The sequence below is a fragment of the Tasmannia lanceolata genome, unplaced genomic scaffold (genome assembly GCF_043159265.1).
Source record: "Tasmannia lanceolata isolate RefF3 unplaced genomic scaffold, GAP_Taslan_0.1 ptg000003l, whole genome shotgun sequence".
Classification (NCBI taxonomy): Eukaryota; Viridiplantae; Streptophyta; class Magnoliopsida; order Canellales; family Winteraceae; genus Tasmannia; species Tasmannia lanceolata.
In genome coordinates, this window is record NW_027518680.1 from 7,211,037 (window position 1) to 7,232,527 (window position 21,491).

At 38.8% G+C, this 21,491-nt stretch overlaps 2 protein-coding genes across 3 annotated transcripts; one reads left to right on the forward strand and one right to left on the reverse strand.

Annotated features, from left to right (window-relative positions):
• Positions 1-1,190: 1,190 nt before the first annotated feature.
• LOC143849780 (NAD(P)-binding Rossmann-fold superfamily protein) lies at positions 1,191-15,042 on the reverse strand. 2 transcript variants are annotated; one of them, XM_077358980.1, is made up of 13 exons: positions 14,761-15,042; positions 14,103-14,244; positions 13,447-13,587; positions 12,778-12,826; positions 12,402-12,419; positions 11,893-12,008; positions 11,684-11,797; positions 4,246-4,296; positions 2,559-2,647; positions 2,399-2,459; positions 2,182-2,259; positions 1,877-1,987; positions 1,191-1,502 (listed from the first exon to the last, which is right to left on the reverse strand). In XM_077358980.1, exons 2-13 carry the CDS (start codon positions 14,220-14,222, stop codon positions 1,374-1,376), a joined length of 1,077 nt encoding a protein of 358 aa, XP_077215095.1. In that variant the 5' UTR covers positions 14,223-14,244; positions 14,761-15,042; the 3' UTR covers positions 1,191-1,373. The 2 variants fall into 2 exon arrangements, with proteins under 2 accessions (XP_077215095.1, XP_077215086.1); XM_077358971.1 differs by having other exon boundaries at positions 14,103-14,237; positions 14,761-15,040.
• Positions 15,043-16,220: 1,178 nt separating this feature from the next.
• On the forward strand, positions 16,221-18,130 carry LOC143860666 (uncharacterized). Its single transcript, XM_077371436.1, has 3 exons — positions 16,221-16,471; positions 16,790-16,930; positions 17,060-18,130. The coding sequence occupies exons 1-3, from the start codon at positions 16,391-16,393 to the stop codon at positions 17,213-17,215; spliced, it is 378 nt and encodes a 125-aa protein (XP_077227551.1). The 5' UTR covers positions 16,221-16,390; the 3' UTR covers positions 17,216-18,130.
• The last annotated feature ends 3,361 nt before the right edge of the window (positions 18,131-21,491 follow it).

Sequence of the window (21,491 nt, forward strand, 5' to 3'; positions counted from 1 at the left end):
TCACATTACACTTGAATCAAACAATGCCGTAATCAAACAATGTTGTAATTACAATCAAACAATGCTGAATCAAACGCTTGAATCAACTCAACTCATAGAAGCAGAAATTACACTCACATACAATAACAGTGCGTGCGTGGGTTTTCACTTTTAACTTGCAACTAACAATAGAAAAAAATGTACATACTATAACTTATGTAACTCGGGTCGGGCCCCTTCAAACCCGGCTCGACCCGAGATTCATGCGGGCTTTTGAATGCTCAACCCGGCTCGACCCGAAACCCATGAAACCTGAACCCGACCCAGGTTACTTTCGGGTCGGGTCGATGCGGGTCGGGTAAAACCCCGCTCGAGTTGCAGCCCTAGTCAAACGTGACAGAAAAAAAAAACATTTTTTGGGACTCGTATACGTCCTATGGATTGTCATGAGTCCTTTATCAGTTAAAATTTTCCAATTAATCATTATAAAGTACGTGTTTTTCTTAAGGCCACGTTTGGATACCTCGTGTATTTGTATTTGGATCTGGATTTGAATTTTGGATACAAAATACATCAATCATCCCATGCTCATGTTGAGAGAGAGAGAGAGAGAGAGAGATCGCTGCTGCTGCTGCAGCAAGGTTGAGGAGCAGTGAGGGTGAAGGAAATTGCCACAGATATTGATTTCCAACTATTGTCTTGCTGAACAGACTTGCAAATTGGATTTTTTTCACTATTGTAGCTGATTTGGAAATCTAAACGATCTGATCCAGTTCAAAATCTCAACTGCAAATGTGAGAAATCCAAATCTAAATCTTCTTGGCCTAAGTGATTTTGGCTGATTTCTATTCGTGACTATTTTTAAGAAAGGAAAGCCATTTCCTCATGCAAAAGTCACCCGTGAAATGGCTTTCTGCGGAAATCTTATCGTTAAATTTTGGGCAGTGATAAATTCACCCCCTTGAACGAAGAATACGCCCCCCTTAATTGAAATTGTTAGGATATCTGCAACGGCGGGAGGAGTAAGCGTTAACTCCAAAAGTGTAAAGCATTGAAACTTAACGTTTTCTGTTAAAAGGGGGTGTATTCAAGGGATGAATTTATCACTGCCCTAAAGTTTTTTGTCAAGTTAAAAATTTGTCTATACTGCACAACTATGTTTTGATAATAATCATCGCATGAAGCAGACCGTCCACGAAATGCCTTTCACGCTAGCAAATCCCATTCTTATTTGCTACGGCAACAATAAACTCATGATTAAACAATAAAACATAGACAAATTTGAGAAGATGGACTCTTGATCCGATGATGATGGAATTAACATCCACTACATATGGACTCTTGAAGTACAAAATGGGTGTATATCGCAACCTGGGGGGTTCTTGGAAAGAGGGTCAGAATTTTTTTACATGAACTTGGGCTCCATGCTTCATACCAGATTCAAGCATTGCTTCTACAACAGCCACATCTCGGGCGCCTTCAATGAAGGAACTGCGAGGTTCAGCTTCATGACTAGCTCCATCCTGTTCAACGCAATTCAAATCAAATGCCAGTGAAAGAATCTTTGCTAACAGAAGCCGCATGAAAAATACAAAAAGAAAAAAAAATTAAAAAAAATTTGTAAGCGTACTTTGGTAAATGATAATTTGGGGCTATTAATTCCATTTAAACAAATATGGCCCCATGAATCAAAGTTCTTGTGACAAGGCCAACCCATTTTCCAAAAGACCTTTTAATGCATTTTACACTCAAATGAAATTATATAAGTACACATATATTTTAATGTCAATATATAACTGTATAACAATGTCAGCAATGAGTTTAATTTTCACTCGAATGGGAAAGATCCAGACAGACCACATGAAAAATGCACGTTTATTTCAAAACATTATCTTACCTTAAGGGTGGCCAGAGAAATGTCATGAATGAAAGCTTTTAATTCGTCGTGCACCCCGGAAAATGGATAGAAGTAGCTTTGGGAATCACCGTCGGCCGTATAAAATGATACCTGCAGTTACATCACAAGAGATTGCTACAAAAATATCATCTCCTTCAAGAACTCAGTAAGACTCACTGTTACTTAAAGCAAAGACATGATTTTCATTCCAACATTAAAAATAGATGTTTCACTCATTCCTATCTGTAGAACAAAACAATACATATGAAAATGCAATACTAATAAACAGCTGAAATCAATTTTACCGAGTAGCCATGCTTCCCATCTTTGTTCCCTCGATCAACTTGCAATGTACCCTTTGAGCCAACAACTCTCCAGTATGTCTAAAAACACCAAACCCTTAGGATGATCAACAAGTGCAACTTTAGAAGCTTATGTCGTGGAAAAATCACATATAAATTTTATCTGGGTGCCAATTTCATATTAATATGGGGTTTTGAGGAAAATTTATCACTTTAGCACCTTGGGTGATCTAGAAGACACTGCCATTACGAACACACCTGCACAACCGTTCTCCAGCTGACTACACATAAGAAATGTCCAAGATGTCATTTCTAGTGGGCTTGTAATGGCCTCAAAGCAATTTTGCTTGGGAAACTCACTACATTCTTTAGAAACTTACAGGAGAGCACAGATGTTATCTGGTGGAGGCAAAGTCTTATCCACGTGAGAGCAAATTGCAGAAACTGTAGTAATCTCACACCCAATGATCTGTTTTAGTGTGACAGGAAAAATCAAATTCGACACAAGAGAATTGTTCAAAAAGATGTCAAACAAAACAGTGTACACGTAAAAAGCTTACCAATCTTACCTATCAGCTCATGGTGTCAGACTAATCAAATGCAGAATTAGTTTGATAGTAAGGAATTCAGCTATAAATATATAAGCTGCTGCATCTATTATTTTGAAAACCTTACAATTTATGATTCAAATCAAATATTATGGATTTCGATTTAAATCACAGGATTGAATTTCAATTTGTATGAATCTTGCGATTTTCAATTGAACCTTTTGATTTGATCGTAAATCATACGATTTGTACGGTTCACGTAATTTATCCTAATTAAGTTTTGTAAAAAAGAAAATAGGGATTGAGCCTCTAGCTCAATGGTAAAGACTTTGTTCTTCAACCTGAAGTTCGGAGGTTCGATCCTAGCTTACCTACCAAAAAAAATGAAAATAGGACTTTATTTCGAAATAACCCATTTCCCTTCTGCATTAGAAGAAGCCTTCGAAAACCTTCTCGTGAGAAGGAAAAAGAAACGGAAGGAGAAGTGAAGCGGTTTGAACGAATCGAAAACCCTTTCCCCCCTGCATCAAAGAGGAGATCAAACGAATCGAACTAGTTTGAACCCTACTGATCATTGCATTATTGAACCCTACAGAAACAAATCATGACATTAATTATTCTTTTGTTGTGCTTTACAGATGCAAATGCACAGTTTTCAAAGAAATGCCTATAATCCACCAACAGAGATTGAGACAACTAATGCCCTACAAAAAAGGACTTCATCTCTTTTCATAATGTCTTCATGATAACGAAATGGTAATTATTGTTCAAATAAAGTCCCAGCATTAGCAAGCCAATACAGATGATGTCACACTAGATCAAGTATTCCAAAAAAAAAAAAAAATGCAGAGTCTTACCTTTTTATGTTGATGGCAAAACCCTTGGAGATTTGTGTATATGTCAAAGAAAATGGTAGCTATCAGCCCAAAACCCCATGGGTGGATATGCCATCATAAGTGCCAAGACTAACTAGTCCAAAGCAATTGAGAATGACGCATGGCAGTTACAAGAGAGCAAGGAGTAATGCTGGAATCAATGGTTGTTCATGCTGTACCGGAATATTATGGTTGATGTGGCCCTTTAATATTTACATCAATGTCAACTGTCTTTTTAACTATGTAACTCGGGCGGGATATATATTGTTCGGGACATCTTGTCCCCTGTTTTGTATCTCGTATGATTAATAAAAGTCAATTTTCGAGAGAGAGAGAGAGAGAGAGAGAGAGAGAGAGAGAGAGAGAGAGAGAGAGAGAGAGAGAGAGAGAGAGAGAGAGAGAGAGAGAGAGAGAGAGAGAGAGAGAGAGAGAGGGAGGGAGGGAGGGAGGGAGGGAGGGAGAGGAGAGAGAGAGAGAGGGAGGGAGGGAGGGAGGGAGGGAGGGAGGGAGAGAGAGAGAGGAGAGAGAGAGAGAGAGAGAGAGAGAGCGAGAGAGAGAGAGAGAGAGAGAGAGAGCGAGAGAGCGAGAGAGAGAGAGAGAGAGAGAGAGAGAGAGAGAGAGAGAGAGAGAGAGAGAGAGCTCACCATCCTTAATCCTGCAATGAAGTGTACTCCCATATCTAGAATGAAACCTCCCTGCAAAATGGAAGCCTAGATTCAGTCTCCGCTTTGTATTGGTGATCGTCTCAAAGATAAAACAGAGAAAACATGATGAGGAAGTCCTTAGTAATTAATCCCACCGTGGGAAACTGTTGCACTTCCAATTATAGTCACCCTGAGTGGAAGGGTGTATAACATAATCCAAGATGCTCACAACCACTTAAACTTTAACTCATTCATGAACATTCCTGATAGAATATAGGGGATAAATACATTGGAAAAAATGTAATGGTTTAGCTAGCGAGTCTATAAATCTTCAAATAACTACGTTGCTAAATTGCCATTAAAAAAAAAAAAAAAACTAAGTTGCTAAATTCTTGAACCAATGGAGTATAATTTGATCATATAAGTCTTCAGCTTTGAGATTTTTGCAAGTGGTTGTCTTAGGGCCATTCACGTCTGCAAGAATTCATTGATTGTCTTATTCATAGTAAACTTTCAGTATATATTGATGTTCCTATTTTTTGTCTGCTATGCTACTGCTAGCTGAAATCAGCACATCTAAATCTTAAGCATGCACAAAATTGGAACAAAAAACTGAAGAACCAATGCTAGCATCGATTGTGACTCTATTGCATACATGATTCAAAAAAAATGTGCCTCAAATGTTTACTTATATTTTACGACAATATTATTCCAAAATTTAGCATAGTGTATGTTTCACTTGACCTTTTGTTATTGAAGCTACCCAAATCCCGTTGATACTTTTGCATGCATGACGTATAGACTCCTGACATGTTGACTCTTCTTTGGTTTCTTTTGTAGCTCAACCCCTAATATCTCCATATCTTGTTGAGATCTATGATCAATGTGCACACTCATGGCTGTGTAATACCGTTCTGGTGATAAACTAAAAAGTTACATTTTATGCAAGCTGGTGGAATTGACCGTATTCAATCAAGACGCTTAGTAAGGAGTATGCAAATTCCCAGAGTTTTCCCACGACCGCTCTCTCCTGACTTTGGTGATCTGTAAAGCTAAGTTTGGCATAAATGACCAAAATGACTTTCTCATTCAGTCCGGCATCTCGTTCATGGCCTCCAAGGCATCCTTAATATTGGGGTCAGGGGTTATGCCCATTGAAGATTCCATGTAGAGTATGTCATTCTAAGCCACCTCAGCACCTCCATCCTCAGGCACAATGATTTGATGGGCTTAAGCATAATGGCACTCATCAGCTCCAAAACTACCCTACTCATCAACTCTGTCGTAGAAAGATGGAGAACCATTGAATTCGGAGGTGATGAATACCTCTTGCAAAATTTGGGTTGAATTCATGGTGAGAGCATATGGGAAGGTGTGATTTGAATGCAAGGCCCGGCCAGAGCTTTGATGGCTGCTAGGACCAGTGTGGAAGTGACAGATGGAGGTGGTTCCCACCTATGACCATGGGTATGGGAACTTTTGATTAATGTATGGAATAGCTTGGACATTGATGAAGTAACACCAAGAAAAGAAGGGGTGCTTCCATGCTTTGGACATTCATTTGGATGCGATTGCTCAAACTTTTGAAGGCTCAACCACAGATTCCACGGTTAGAAGCAAATGTGAGAAGTAGAAGTGGGAGTTGAGGGGTTATAAAAAATAGAGAAGTGTATAAAAGAGATAGGATTATAGTAGGCTAGAGAGCACGGATTGATGTAGGTTAGGGTTGTAAGAGCTAAAGAGGACTTCACGGCTGATTAGAATTACATGTTTTAGGGATTTATAGTTTTACAGGCTTGATGTTTTATTCTCTTAGAATTCATGTTCAGTTTTTGGAAAAGAAAATCACATAAGTTTTGTTTGAAACTTAAAATGAGTTTTTTTAAATACGTGCCTTTGCAATTACGAAAAGGGGAAAACACTCTTTTGGGAAAAAAAAATCACCTAAATTGGAAGCGTAGTCTTAATCAAAATGAAGCATGCCGGAAGCGCTCTTCATAATCACCTAAATAGAAAATATGCACCCTAATATCGAACTCAGAAATAGCTATGTGTTAAAGTATAAAACATAAATAACGCCTTTCTCCAATAGCTTGAGCTTTTGGAGAAGTTGGTAACGTAACATGGTATCAGAGCCAAAGGTCTAGAGTTCAAACCTCCCGGATAGCAAAAATCCACATGCGATGGTCGGCCCAAAGTTGGACCACATGTGCCACATGTTTGCCAAGTGGGCCACACGTACGGGGGAGTGTTAAAGTATAAAAGATAAATAACGCCTTTCTCCAACAGCTTAAGCTTTTGGAGAAGTTAGCGGAGGATGATAGCCTCAGGACGATCGAAAAAGGAATCGAAGGGAGAAGCTTCCAAGGGGGTCAGAGTTTGTCCGTTGAAGTTTTAAAGGAGGCCGGTGCTCAGGTTAACCAGATCGTATCTAGTGGTTGGCTGCGATGCGGGGTTTGGGTGGCTGCGATAGTGGGATGCGGCGCTTCTTGGAATATCAGGGAAATAGGGAAGCCATATTTGGTTATCAGAGTGGATAATCTTGTATATTTTGATCTGGAGAACTTCCGCAATTGTACCTTTATTCCACTGCCCGTAGAAGCAAAGCTCCGGTTAAATCTTCAATCGGATGATATGGAGGTGATGGGTTTTGGGAGAGGTACCCCAAAAAAGGTCCGAAATTTCTCCAGACATCAGAAAATTTGTCAGGTGGAAGCCAATCAATTGCCTCAGGATTTGTCAAAGGGTGCACATCCTGACCTCCCTTTTCCGGCGAGGGCTTCGATGATGGATTTTTTGGAGATATCTGAAGACTCTCCGGGTGAGAATCTAAGGGTTATTTATCAAAAGGAGGAGGTCGATGTTTTTGTGAGTCATACTCTGGAGGTTAGCAAGGAATTGGGGTTGATTTATGCTGGACCCGAGGCAGATTTTATTTCTGAAATTCAAGCAGCTGAGATGAGAGATTCGGCGAATAAGGAGGCGCTGAGCAAGGGAACTGGAGAGTCTTCAAGGAGGAAAATTAGAGAATTACAGAAGCTGAGGATGGCTTTAAACTTCGATAGAGAAGTGCAAGTGGATGAGGAGTCTAGTGATCAGAAGAGAAGAACCCCAAATGGTAGGAGGGGGAAGCGGTATGTGAAAACTGGTTTGTGATGAAGATTCTTTCTTGGAAAGTTAGCGGCCTGAACCATCAGGATAAGAGAATTCAAGTGAAGGACTTGGTTAGAAAGTTAAAACCGGATCTTATTTGTTTACAGGAGACAAAAATGGAGGTTGTAAATAGAGGAGTTGTCAGAGATTTGGGAGTGCAGGCAGAATGGGATTTCTCTTTTGTGGGATCTTCTGGAGCTTCTGGTGGGATCTTAGTAACATGGAATGAAAATGTTTGGAGAAAACAAGATGAATGGAGGGGTAGGTTCTCTCTGTCAGTGGCCTTAAAAAAGGAGGACGACCATTCGATGTGGTTGTTTTCAGGAGTCTATGGGCCGGTCCTTAGAGCTGAGAAAGGATTGTTTTGGGAGGAATTGAAGAAGGTTAGGGAGTCTTGTTCTTTGCCTTGGTGTATTGGGGGGGGGGGGGGACTTCAATGAAGTTAAAGAAGTGGGAGAAAGAATGGGTTGTGTGAGATCTAATGCAAACATACAAGCATTTGCGGACTTTATTGCAAAATATGAGCTAATTGATCTTCCTTCAGCAGGAGCTTCTTTTACTTGGTCTAGGGGTCCTAACAGGAGTCGTCTTGATAGATTCCTTGTTAATGCTGAATGGCTTGCCTTGGTCCCTGACAGCTTTAATAGAGCCCTGGTGCATTCGGTCTCGGAACTATTTTCCTTGATTCGCGTCTTGGGTCGTGGGGCCCTCCTCCTTTTAGATTCGAATTGGCTTGGCTTAATTATCCTAACTTGGAGGTCAGATTGGGAAATTGGTGGTCTTCGTGTAGTGTGGAGGGTCCTGCAAATATGGTGATTGGGAAAAAACTCAGATTTGTCAAGAATAAATTAAAAGAATAGTCCAAGGAACAAAATCATGTGAATCAGGGTAGGAAGTGGTGGCTGGAAAATTGGTTAAAAGAATTGTTAGCTCTGGAGGAGTGTGGGTTAAGTTCCGACGTAGAATGGGAAGAGTTGGGGAAAGCAAAGCAGGAACATAAAGGGTTGTTGTTGCGGGAAGAGATATCTTGGAGACAAAAGTCCAGGGTGCAATGGCTGGAGGAGGGAGATAAGAATACAGCTTACTTCCATGCAATGGCTAGTGCTAGAAGAAGAGCGAATAGGATCGAGTCTATCTCAGTGAATGGTATTCTTTTGACTTCTAAGGAAAAGGTTTCTTCGGCTAATGTTGAGTTCTATGATTCATTATATGCTTCAGATGGGAGTTTACGTCCTATTCCTGAGGGAGTGGAGTTCAATAGTCTGAATTTGGAGGCAAGCACGAAATTGGAACAACCACTTGGGGAAGAAGAAATTGAGAAAGGTTTGTCCTCGATCTCTAAAGATAAAGCACCTGGCCCGGATGGCTTCTATTTAGGCTTTTTTCAAGCGTGTTGGCCAGCGGTGAAAAGTGATATCCTTCGTTTCTTCAAGGAGTTTTATGATGGAATGGCACTCGATAGGGGTACAGGGGCTACATTTTTATCCTTAATTCCTAAGGTTAAAAGGAGCTTCTAAGGTATCTGATTTTCGTCCGATCAGCCTGGTTGGATGTTTGTACAAGGTTTTGGCCAAGGTGCTAGCTGACCGTATCAAAGTAGTGCTTCCTTTCGTAGTTTCAGATAGTCAGAATGCTTTTGTTAGTAAGAGGCAAATTCTGGATATGGGGGTGTGTTGTGTAAGCTAGACATGGAAAAAGCCTATGATAGAGTGGATTGGGATTGTCTGGATTACTTGTTGGGGAGGATGGGATTCGGAAACAGGTGGAGAGGTTGGGTGAGGAGCTGCATCTCCTCAGCATGGTTTTCCGTGCTGGTAAATGGGTCGCCAAAAGGTTTCTTCAAGTCTTCCAGAGGGTTAAGACAAGGAGATCCTCTCTCCCCCTTTCTCTTCGTGATTATGGAGGAAACTCTCAATCGTTTAATGGTGAAAGGAAGTCGTAAGGGGCTGTTTGAGGGCTTTATCATTGGTAGTGATAGAGTGGAAGTGTCGCTTTTGCAATTTGCTGACGACACCATTCTGTTCTGTGCACCTGATAGGACAAAGATTTTAAATTTGAAGGCTGCGCTAGGATGCTATGAGCTGATTACGGGTCAAAGAACAAATTTTCAGAAATCCAGTTTGTTTACCATCAATGTTCCTCCCTCACAAGCTTTTGCTTTTGCCAATGTGATGGGCTGCAGGTTGGAATCTCTACCTTCATCATATTTAGGGCTCCCTTTGGGGGTTGGAAAATCGAGAAAAGAGCTCTGGACCCCTATTGTAGAAAGAATAGAGCGACGGCTGGAAACCTGGAAAAGAAACCTTGTTTCGAAGGGTGGTAGACTAGTTTTAGTCAAAGCGGTTTTGGCTAATGTACCTGTTTACTATCTGTCTCTATTTAACTGTCCGATGAGTGTCGTCTTGAGAATTGAACAGATTCAACGAAGATTTTTGTGGCGTGGGTCAAGCAATAAAGGAGGCATTCCGTTAGTAAAATGGGATAAGGTTTGTGTCCCTATAAAGAATGGAGGGTTAGGGATCCGGAGATTGAAAGAGTTCAATCGTGCTCTCTTGGGGAAATGGTTGTGGCGTATTGGTGTGGAACATTCTTCTTTATGGGTAAAAATCATTGGGAGTAAGTATGGTTTCCTACATGGTGACTGGTGTTCAGATGATAAATATGGAAAGAAAGGAGGGACCATTTGGCGTAATATTTTGAGGTTCAAGCAAAGCTTTGAGGTTGGGATTCAGTTTAAAGTATATAAAGGAGATCGTATAAAGATTTGGTTGGATCCATGGTGCTCTGTTGTTCCGCTGGCGGTGCTTTTTCCCGTTTTGTTCTTGGTGGCTTTGGACAAAGATGTGATGGTGTGTGATTGCTTCGAGAGAATTAACAATACGGTGGTTTGGAATCCTTCTTTCAGAAGAAATTTCTTTGAGAGAGAACTACAGTTCATCATTCAAATGCTTAATCTCCTTGAGGGGCGTTATATAAAAAAAATGGTCTGGATAAAAGGATATGGAAATGGGATTCATCTGGGTTTTTTTCCGTGAAATCATTTTACTGCCAGTTGCTCCCTGCTATTGGATCACATATCTCTGCTGAGGTTTGGAAGTTTCATGGCCCCCCATCGGTATCTTTCTTCAGCTGGGCCGTGTGTAATGGGAGGATCCAGACCATAGAGTTTCTAAGAAAAAGGGGTATGTGCCTGGTGGACCATTGTTCGCTTTGTTTGGAAGATGGAGAATCGATTGATCACCTTTTCATCCATTGCAAGGTAACAAGGGAGGTGTGGGGTTTCATTCTGGAAAAGTTTGGTATTTTATGGGTCTTTCCAAAGTCTCTAGCAGATCTATTCTCGAGTTGGGATTTCGCGCCCTGGAAAAAGAAAGGAAAGGTGCTGTGGAGATTATGTTTAATTGCTTTGTGGTGGGTCATATGGAAGGAAAGAAATCAAAGAGTTTTCGAAGGAGTAGCTAAGTCATCGTATTGGCTATTTAACAAAATTATCACCATGGTTATTTATTAGGTGAAGAACATCCCTCTGTTCAAATTTATATCAGCATTCGATCTGTGGGAGGGGTGGAGCATTGTGTGCGCTGAAGGATTGAGGCGAGAGAAGAGAAGTAAAAAATGGGAAGCTCTTCCTGAAGGTTTCAGTAAATTAAATTTTGATGGGTCCTGCTTGGGTAATCCGGGCCCAGCTGGGGTTCGAGGACTATGTCGGTATTCTCGAGGGGTGGTTTCGTGGGCTTTTGCAGGTCCCATTGGAAGGAGTGACTCATCTGAAGCTGAAGTTCGGGCGGCATATCAGGGAATAAAGCAACTGAGTGCTGAAGCTTATGACAGGGTGATTGTGGAAGGGGATTCTTCAAATGTTATTAGTTGGTTATCAGGGAAAGTGGTTCCCCCGTGGAGATTCCTTAGTTACTTTGAGGAAATTTCTGATCTCATTTCAGGGGCGTCCATGGTTTTTAAGCATGTTCGACGTGAAGCAAATGGTGAAGCGGATTCTCTTGCTCGATCTGGAGTACACAAAGAGGGGTTGGAGTGGTTTGATTTTATTCCCCCGTGAGAAGTTTCGGCTCTGTTTTCCTTTGTATTTTTTGCCGTCCTTTGTTGTTTTTCCCTTTTGTATTTCTGGTGACCTTCTCAGTTTCCTTTTTCAATATATATTGCCATTTCAAAAAAAAAAGTTGGTAAGTTAACAATATGCAAATAACAACAGCAGATCTGCCAACTTTCACGACCATCCAGACAACAATACATAATACTCAATTCTACTATTGGACAAACCACTTACTGTGAAATTTCGTCTCCAAGAGCTTGCGAAGTAAGGATTTGAACTGTTCATTGACGCTTCAACAATGAGTTGGACACTCATCATATCACCAATGTCATCCATAAGTTTCCTGGACTGTGGGATTCAGAAATGAACTGATGGTTCATTATGAAAGCAACAAAGCTGAGATGAACTATAACACGAAATAAACAGAACCAAATATATTGTACCTCCACAAAAGCAGGCTCAAACCGATAGTTTTCTCCGACGGCCCAGATTGGTTGGCGAGGGACATTGGTGCAAAATGAATTGTAGCATGACAGTGCATTTTCTGCCTCACTAACAGCTATATAATTAACCAACACAAACGGTTTAATCCATGATATCCATTAGCCCCTTTTTTTATTAAATTTAAGCTTCAGACATGGATTTAAATTTCAGTTTCAGTTTCGGACTCAGCCGAAACCAAAATTTCGGCCGAAATACCAAAATTTCATAAAAAAAAGCCGAAACCATTCGGCTGAAATACCAAATTTTGGTAAAAAAAAATCAAATTTCATTTTTGTAACGAAATTTCGGCCGAAATCTTGGAATTTTAAAAAAAAAAAAGCATTTTAACGAAACTTTGGGGTTTGTTGATTTCGGCCAGAAATTTAGGATTTCAGTTGAAATTTAAAACCATGGCTTCAAAGGCGTGTAATAAAGCAAAATGAAAATTGAATGTAAGTATGTAACTTACAGCCAGCAGCTGGTTTCTCTTCAGATCCATCACGTCAATCAGGCAATACAGTAGACAAATACAAATTAGAGTCGCATTGGTTACTTCTACAGGGGAAAGAAATAATGCAGCACAAACTTTTCTTATGGCAGCAACCAAGAATAGCAGTTTTATGCATGCAACTATAAGCCTAGATAGCCGTATCATCACTAAATGGTTTTAAGGTCAAATTCCTTGAACTATAATAAGAACACTATTTTGAAGGAGAATTTTTCTTTTCAGTTCAGAACATTCCAGATGCAGACCTATCTGAACCTGAAGAAGTTTACGGAATGAACTGCCTTGAGAACAAGAAGGTGGCAACATCAGCCTTCTTTTTGAATGTTGTTAAAAATACCTTGAAGGACATGCTTCCCAGCCCTTAGCATCCTAAGTGAAGTATCAACCTGCACACATAAGTTGATGTGTTAGGAGGGAAATTCTTCCTATTGTGGAGCCCATCAAAATTCAACAGATATAATGAATAGGTAGGAAAGTAGAAAGGAAAATTTCAAAAAATTATGATTTTGCTTTTGACGTAGTACTCGACGGACTGTCCGTCCTTCTTTATCAGTCCAACTTTTAGTGGATGACATAGCCCCGAAGGACTAAAGGGTTTTACAAAACCAGATTTCTAATGCCAGCTGAGAGGTATTATTTCTGCTCATTTTGTATGTAACCTGAAGTTTAAATATTGGATCTATGTATGACATCCAATCTGTGCCATATTTGTGAGCATCCTATGGGGGTCATGTATTTGATAAATTGTATCATCTTAAAAGTTCATCAGTGCTCAAGTTGAAAGTAAGATGTGATACTGCAGGTAATATGAAAAAAGCCCTTGTGAAACAGGAGATGATTACTTGAAAAGAATGGTTCTCTTATCTTTGGAGGGTGATTACACCATGCAATGTGTACAAAGCTAAAAAAGATAGTTCATCATGATAGACCTAAGAAATGAAGAATAGGAAAACTTCAAAGGAATAAAAAAATGTAGCAACTGTGGAATTACTAGAGGTGATCAAACCTGAATTTGCCCTGCAAGAACAATTGCAACTCCGTGTATTGACTTATCTTGAATAATGTCATCAAGACCCGTGTCACCCCACTTACATTCTATGTTAGGGGAAAACTCACGTGCAAGTTCCATGGCCGTTCTGGCAGATTCCTAGATAAATGACAAGTGAAAATAAAATTTAAGGCATTTAACTACAAAATTGAACAAAAGATTAAGCAACAAACTGATAGCAAGTGAATAATGTGGTTATAAGGTGTTGATGCATAACCTAGTAGAAATGTTGTTTCTTTTTGTACAAAAGTTGGCTAACTCTACTCTCAAGGCAAGTTGCATTCATTCCTAAACATTGGCAAAAGGAAATAGGCTGCTGGGCACACTCGTGACTTCTGGATTCCGATCTCAGACAAATACGATGCTTATAATAACTTAGGCTCTGATGGAAAAACAGTCTTTATTAAATTTGAACATTTTATCACTCTGAGTTTCATAATTACATGACTTCAGAGAAAGCATTACCATTTGTGTTAGAATTTCGATAAGCTATTTGATAATTACTAGTGTTGGAAATTCTACATCCATTCTAATAGAGAAATGACTCCTTTGTTTGAAGCTCATCAAATTTACTAAATAATATCAGAACCATTAAGTACAATAATAAAACATACCTCACTACGGCTCCAAATTGTCTTAATAACTACAATATCAGCTATCTCTCTTAGCCTAGGAATATACTGCGTGCGGACAAAGATACCCGCCCCAAGTAGCGCAATCTGAGGAAGCGTCATCTCCGGTGCAGCCAGCTTCAATCCATTTTTTCCATGCCCAATTACCACATATTTGAAGCATACAATTAGATTGTAAAATATAATCAAAATTTCCAATTAAGGAATTAGAAAATAAAGACTAGTTAAAGGTAATTTCTAAACAAAACTGAAAATGAATATAACAACACAGAGATAGATCACATTTCAGAGTCCATAAAGATCAGATCAAATCCGAAGAAAAACAACACAATTCAATAAAATGGAAAGCACCCATTTATTAAAATGGCCTAAAATGCCTAAAAAGAAAAGAACCCCCAAATTATAGGAAAGTTAAAGATGAGATCATTCATAAAACCTTCAAATCTCTAACTTTTATTAGCTAGGGTTTCCTTACGAGTAACTAAAATGCAGAGTTTTAACTTCAAATTCAGAGATCGAATTTCTAATTAGATAGGTTTAAGAGATTTACTCTATCAATTAAATGATGCGAATCTAAGAAATCAAGAATTATGAAATCCAAGCAAATCGGAGGCACGAAAAAATGCAGAAATGGTGGTACCTTTTGAGCTCACTCGTTTTCCGTTTTCAGTTTCTGGCACCGATATGAGAAGAGTGTTTAAAAACACATATGCTAAGATCTGTTATATTTCAAGAATGCTATGAAGACGCGTTTGCGTCTTCCTCAAGTGTAACTCATTTATATAAATTCGCATAGGATAATTCGCCTACTTTAGAGTGAATTGACGTCAAAGAGCGTTAAACTCTGCCGCATACCCTCGTTTTTTTTACACTTTTTGACGAAATTCGCGGGCAGCAATTCCTACAGGGGGTGAATTTATCATCTCTTTTTCTTGAATGATGAAGGAATTATATTGGGAAGATGATATTTTCACTCCCTGCATTACTTGCACACTCCCCTTATAGCGTGATTTGACGTCAAAAAGTGTTAAAGTTGTATTGAGGGACACAACCATGTTTTGATACAAGACGCTCATGTATCTTGTCTTTTAGCATTTAATTGTCAGCAGGTGCTTTTTGGGGACAGTAAAAACCTTTTTACAGCTCTTTAAATATATAAAAGACGAGAAACATGAGCATCTTGTATCAAAACATGTTTGTGTTGAATTCATTTCCCAATATTAGACATAAAAAAACATAGAACGAGATGAAATAGTCAGATGATGGAAGGAAAAAACAGAAATAAGGGAAGGGAACATCAATAATTAAACCGCTACAGCCTCGAGGGGATGAGAGTCAAAAGTCTCCAAATTGGGTCCAGTCACCCTCGCACGAGCCAAAGCATCAGGCTCGCCATTTGCCGTCCTTCTGACATGACGATATGAAATAAATCTATGCCCCCACTATGTCATGAATCTCATCCATCAAATAAAAAATTCAATCCAATAAAAATTTCATTCCAACCAACATTAAACAAAAAATCACCTATTAGGATGGAAAATAGACTCCAATAATTTTCTCTTTTAAGCATTATTATATTTCACTCCTTATTTCCATTTATTTATTTATTTTGAATAAAATGCCAGAATGTTGTGGAATAAAAAATAGAATGCCGATTAGGGACAATATGTCAGTGGGTGAGACTTGATCTTAGCTTAATAGCCTAAATCTGGGTTGAATTCGGACAGTTTTGGGTCATATTAGTACATGGGCAGGGTCTTGCAAAATCAATCAAAACTCCTTTGACTCACGATTGTGTCTCAATCAATACTCGATCGTGTTGTGCCACCCTCTAGGCTCTTAATTCGGACAAAATTTTCTTGTTCAGTATCTCAAATGCACGTAACTCTTGTATTATATTCTTGTTCAGTATCTCATATGCACGTAACTCGTGTATTATATTCTTGTTCAGTATCTCATATGCACGTAACTCGTGTATTATAGAACTTAATTTCTATTATTATTTATGACTAAAATTGTCAGACCTGAATACCATTACAAAGTATTATTTAAGATTCTTATTGCCCTCCTAATCTAATCTGCCAATCTGAGTGGGCATCTCATAATTATACTCTCATACTGCAAAACATATGACAGCCCAATTGCTGGGATACAAACATTACAACCCATAGGTTCGAGTAGGTGCTTCTATTAAGTAGATTGATGTTCTATTCAGAGATCAGCTCTTAAATGGAAGGCACCCAAAAGAGAAGACAGTTGTGTGGAACCCAATGACATCGAGTTGTATTTTGACAGAGGACTTTGGGAAACTTGGGACAGATGAGAGTGAAGGCATTTTTAAAGGCGATGAGGTGCCATTAATTTCATATTTCATATTTTATATTTTATATTTCATATTTCATATTTCATATTTCATATTTTACTTATGGAAAGCAGAAAGGAAGAACAGATACAGTAGAAAAAATGCAAAATCAGCAGTCAACAGCGATGTTTGGAATTAATTGTTATTGTGACTTGATTTTGTAATCATTTGGAACTGATTTTTCCTACAAACCTGCAATGTTTAGTAATAATGGTAATTTCATATTTCATCAGGAGACTTGGGTTATTGTCGAGTTCATTGGGTGCTTTTAACCCTAATATAAACATGGCCTCCCTTTGATTTGCAGTTTGTGCACAGCAACAGTCGTAGGTTTATGCCATCACAAGCCGATGAAGAGGCTCATCAGTTATCCTATTTACAGAAGCACTTGGCAAACATACTTGCTCTTTTGGCAGAACCTTTGGAAGGCAATGAAGATGAATCTCTGGTTGGTAAAATTAGGGTCCTAACTTTTTCCCCATTTTGCCTTGATCTCTAGCATAATGTGGTTTTAAATTCAGACTTCTAATGCAGTTATACATTTATTTTGAGTTACTAACTCTGGTGTTTTGTGTAGGTTTTGACCTTGGAAAGGTTTGAGCACCTTGGATTTCTCATTCAATTTGGTGAAAATGGATCTGAAAGAAATCCGTTGAGCCAGGCTGCACCCCTTTTTTGCAAATTTAGATCCAGACATGCCCGCCGTCCCTGTTCCGGCTGCACAAGTTCATGACTGGGTTCTACAAAATAAAGTGGCTTCTTTGGAACACACTGCTGAGAAAGTTTCAGCAAAAGAAACTGGCCCAACCACTCCCTCTGATCTGGATGTTACTATGGCCGACGCTTCTGCAAGTCATTTAAGGACCAAAATAGTTCTCCACTGAGTGGAACTTCCATACATAGCAATGCTGCATATTTTAGGAGTCAGACATTTGTGGATGGAATCTCTAAATCGTCTGTTGTGAAGAAGGCAGCTGATATCAAAGGATGTTCAGTAAAAGTGAGGATTAAATCATTGGACCTTTTCATTGATAAAAATTACACGTCATGGATGACTGTACATGCTAACAGAGTTTCCCTATGAGTATATCATCATATTCTTGCAGTTATTGGCTACCATTTTCAAAACAAAAAAAAAAAAAAATCATATTCTTGCAGTTGTTGTGTATTTTTCATTTATATCTAGATTTGGAGATAGATTGTTCCGGAGTCTGTAGGTGTCAGTTTATAATGTAACTACATTGCTAAAAGGCAATCTTTGGGCCCCACAGGTGGACATGTATGTGAAATCGAGGCCATTGATCTTGTAGAGCATCATTAGGTGATCCAAATGGTCTTGGTCCTATCCCGAATGGACATCCCATGTGTAAGATGGAGTACAAAAATCAATGGTTTAACTTTTCGTTGCGGAACCCTAAATGAGGCTGATGGATCAAGGGCCTAGGATCATCCAGTCAAGGCGTTCTTAACAGCATTTGGCCATACGTATGGCTCTGTTCAGATCAACAGATCTGTTCACCTACACGAGGCTGAAATGGGGCCCAATGTCTTTTAAGAGTGTACAAGTGACTTTCTTTTTAGCATTTTGTACTTAATTTTATGATCCAACCCTCAACGGTTCTGAGGTATTTTGTTATAGTTAACGGGATCACCCATATTCCTTCTTAGTTTAATAAAGTCTGATGATTGATGTCTGTCAATATTTTGTTTTTTACTTGATGTCTTCTATCATAAGAAACGAAAATATATATCATTCGATACAATGCTACAGAAGGGGCATGATACCTCCATTGCATGATTACGATGGAAAAATACCTTTCTTAGCTAATAATACTCCACTTTGAAGTCTTACCTTCATGTAGAATTCGAATTAGAATCCTTTGGAAGTAGAAAAATACCTTTTGCAAGTAGAAGAAATGCCCCTTGGAAGTAGAAGAAACACAAAAAAGAATGCAAATAAACTTAATATGATGACAATATAAAGATTTGAGGATGATAGTACTGTTGAAGAAGTGAAGAAAATGGAAGATTTGATGGGTTCTTATAGCCCTCATTTCTTTGGGGAGGTAGAAAAGGCACAAAATATTCTTCAACTTAACTCAACTCAACTAAGCCTTTGTCCCAAACTAGTTGGGGTCGGCTTAAAATAGTCTTCAAACGACTATAAAATAGTCAAAAGGTCAAAAGGTAAAAATACAAAAAAGAGCTGCTGGAGGACATTTTTAAAATAAAAAAAAACCAATTTCAGATAAAACGAAACAGACCGGTATAGAACAAATTTTTGACCGAGACATTTCGTTCCTGGTTTCTGTACCGGGTTTCCTATTTGTGCAAAATGTTTTCTCCGTTACGAAACAAGATTGTTTTGCTACTCATACAGAATGTATTATCCGTTACAAAACAAATAAAGGTAAGATTATCCAAATTCCTTGATAAATTTCTTTTAGAAGTGGGAGGGCATTTTTAGTTTAGTTTTTTTTTTAAACGATTTCAGACGATGCGAAACAAACCGTTATAGAACGAATTTTTGACTGAGTCATTTCGTTCAAGGTTTCTGTATCAGTTTTACTACTGGTACAAAATGTTTAATCTGTTACGAAACAAGATTGATAACTATGTTGGGGAATGAAGATGGTGTCCAGGGGAAGTCGAATGATGCAGGACACGTCAGTCAACAGCATCAACCCTTATCATCAACTAGAGGCTCTAACATGTGAAGTTTGAGTTCGAGATCATAATGGCTGAGGTCAAGGATGACATTATGATGGTGATTGTTTGGTTCAAGCACAAGAAATAAAGGTAAGATTAGCCAAATTGCTTGATAAATTTTATGTAAAAGTTTCTCTACGCAGGAATTGTAGAGAAGACGGTTCTGTTACCAAAGATCAAAGTAGCACCATTGATCATTTTTGATATATGATAAACAAAGAAGGTCAAAAGGACAAAACAAAGAAGCAAATAATGCCCGGTGTTGGGGTTGAGCCTCTAGCTAAATTGGTAAAGGCTTTGTTATTTGACCTTGAGATCGGAGGTTCAATCCCAGCTTACCGACCCAAAAAAAAAAATTACTGCCTGGTGTCAGTGCAGAAGACTAGCGTAGAACTCAATCCTAATAAAATAATCCTAATGAGACTCATTTCTCAGTACAATATCTTATGTTTAGAGTGTGTCAAGGGGATGCATTTTTTCATCAAGAAACAGAAGTGCTCAACCTAAACTATACATGGAAAGTTAGCCAAGCTGAAACTGAATCACAGCACAAAAAAAAGGGAATAACTTTGGGACTACTGATTAGTGCAAGAGGATTCTCTCGGACCTATGGTGATGACTATGATGAGACATTCAGCCCTGTTGCCAAAATCACAAACATTCGAGTTATCATGTCAATCACAGCTGAAAAAGGATGGAAACTGCATCAAATGGACGTGAAAAATGCATTCTTAAATGGAGAAATTGACAAAGAAATTTATATGGATCAAGTAGAAGGATTCAAAGATCATGAAAAGCCAAGTTATGTTTGCAAACTCTCAAAAGAGCTGTAAGGACTGAAACAAGCTCCAAGAGCCTTGTTTGCTAAGGTCAATGAATTCTTTTACTCCCATGGATTCATTGCCTCACATGCTGATTCTTGCATTTTTATCAACAATTCTCCACAATCATTGTCAATATGTGCCAGATATGTTGATGATTTCATTATTTTGGGGGGTAATTCTAAAATTGTCGAAGTAAAGAATGATCTCTCTGAAAGTTTTGAGATGAAAGAGACTTGGGGGAGCTTCAATTCTTCCTTGGAATTGAAGTAGTATGAGATGATCATGGCATTTTAGTCATGCAAAAGAAATTCGCTTTAGATCTGCTTGTGAAGTTTGGAATGTTGGATTCCAATCCAGTGTCAACACCAAGTGAATCACAAATTGACAAAAGATGAAGCAGCACTCATAGATGATCCACATTTGTACCGAGAGATTGTTGGTAGCCTTATCTATTTAACAATTACTCGTCCAGATTTGGCTTGTGCAGTAGGAATCGTGAGCCAATTCATTCAAAACCCAAGAAAATCTCATATGGAAGCTATCAAACATATCTTAAGATATGTAAAGGGAACGATCAATGAAGGAGTCTTCTACAAATGCGGGATTCCAATCAAGCTTTCAGGTTATTGAGATGCAGACTGGGCCGGAGATCCATCCACGCGCCGCTCAACATCCGGATTCTGTTTCAGTTTGGGCACATGAGTTGTATCATGGGCAAGTAAGAAACAACCTACTGTAGCACTCTCATCTATAGAAGCGGAATATAGAGCTGCAATGCTGGCCACTTGTGAAAGTGTTTGGTTGACTCAATTGCTTAAAGACCTTGGTGAAAGGGTTGATTATAGCGTTCAAATCAAGAGTGACAGTATCAGTTCCACAATGTTGGCATCCAATCCAACATTTCATGCCCGTACAAAGCATACAGAGATTCATTATCATTTCATACGAGAAAAGGTCCTGAGCAAGGAGGTAGACTTGATATATGTACCAACGGATGATGAAATGGCTGATATCTTTACCAAATCCTTAGGTGTGGAGAAGTTTAACAGGTTCAAGACAAGCTTGGGGATGAAGGATGCTGACATCAACTAAGCAATGAGAGGGGCTGTTATGAGATCATTGCTTAGGATCAGTTAGTGGTTCTGGCTAATAAGGCTCAAGTTATTCAGCCAATCTGGAGATTTCCAGATTTGGTTTGGTTGAGATAATGATGGAGCATGTCAGTTATGTGTGTGTGTGTTTCTTTAATTTGTTAGTAGTGGCATATCTATAGGAAGTAGTTCTTTAAGATAAGTAGTAGTGGCTTATTTGTAGGAAAGTTGTTAGCCTTCTTTTATTTAAAATCAGGTTGTATGCATCAGCAGGAAAATCAATGGAATACTATCTCTGGTTTTTTGCTCTTCATTCTTCTCTCTTATTTAACTTATTTACATGGCTAGCAAATCCCATTTCTAAAATAATAATTTTATCGTTATG

Excerpts from the sequence above, each read along its gene's own strand:
- LOC143849780 (XM_077358980.1), bottom strand. The coding sequence starts at position 14,222 with ATGACGCTTCCTCAGATTGCGCTACTTGGGGCGGGTATCTTTGTCCGC. Across the intron at positions 13,588-14,102 it reads CAATTTGGAGCCGTAGTGAG|GAATCTGCCAGAACGGCCAT; the intron begins GTATGTTTTATT and ends TCATTTATCTAG. Across the intron at positions 1,988-2,181 it reads ATGGGAAGCATGGCTACTCG|GTATCATTTTATACGGCCGA; the intron begins GTAAAATTGATT and ends ATGTAACTGCAG.
- LOC143860666 (XM_077371436.1), top strand. The coding sequence starts at position 16,391 with ATGACATCGAGTTGTATTTTGACAGAGGACTTTGGGAAACTTGGGACA. Across the intron at positions 16,472-16,789 it reads GCATTTTTAAAGGCGATGAG|TTTGTGCACAGCAACAGTCG; the intron begins GTGCCATTAATT and ends TTTGATTTGCAG. Across the intron at positions 16,931-17,059 it reads GCAATGAAGATGAATCTCTG|GTTTTGACCTTGGAAAGGTT; the intron begins GTTGGTAAAATT and ends TGTTTTGTGTAG.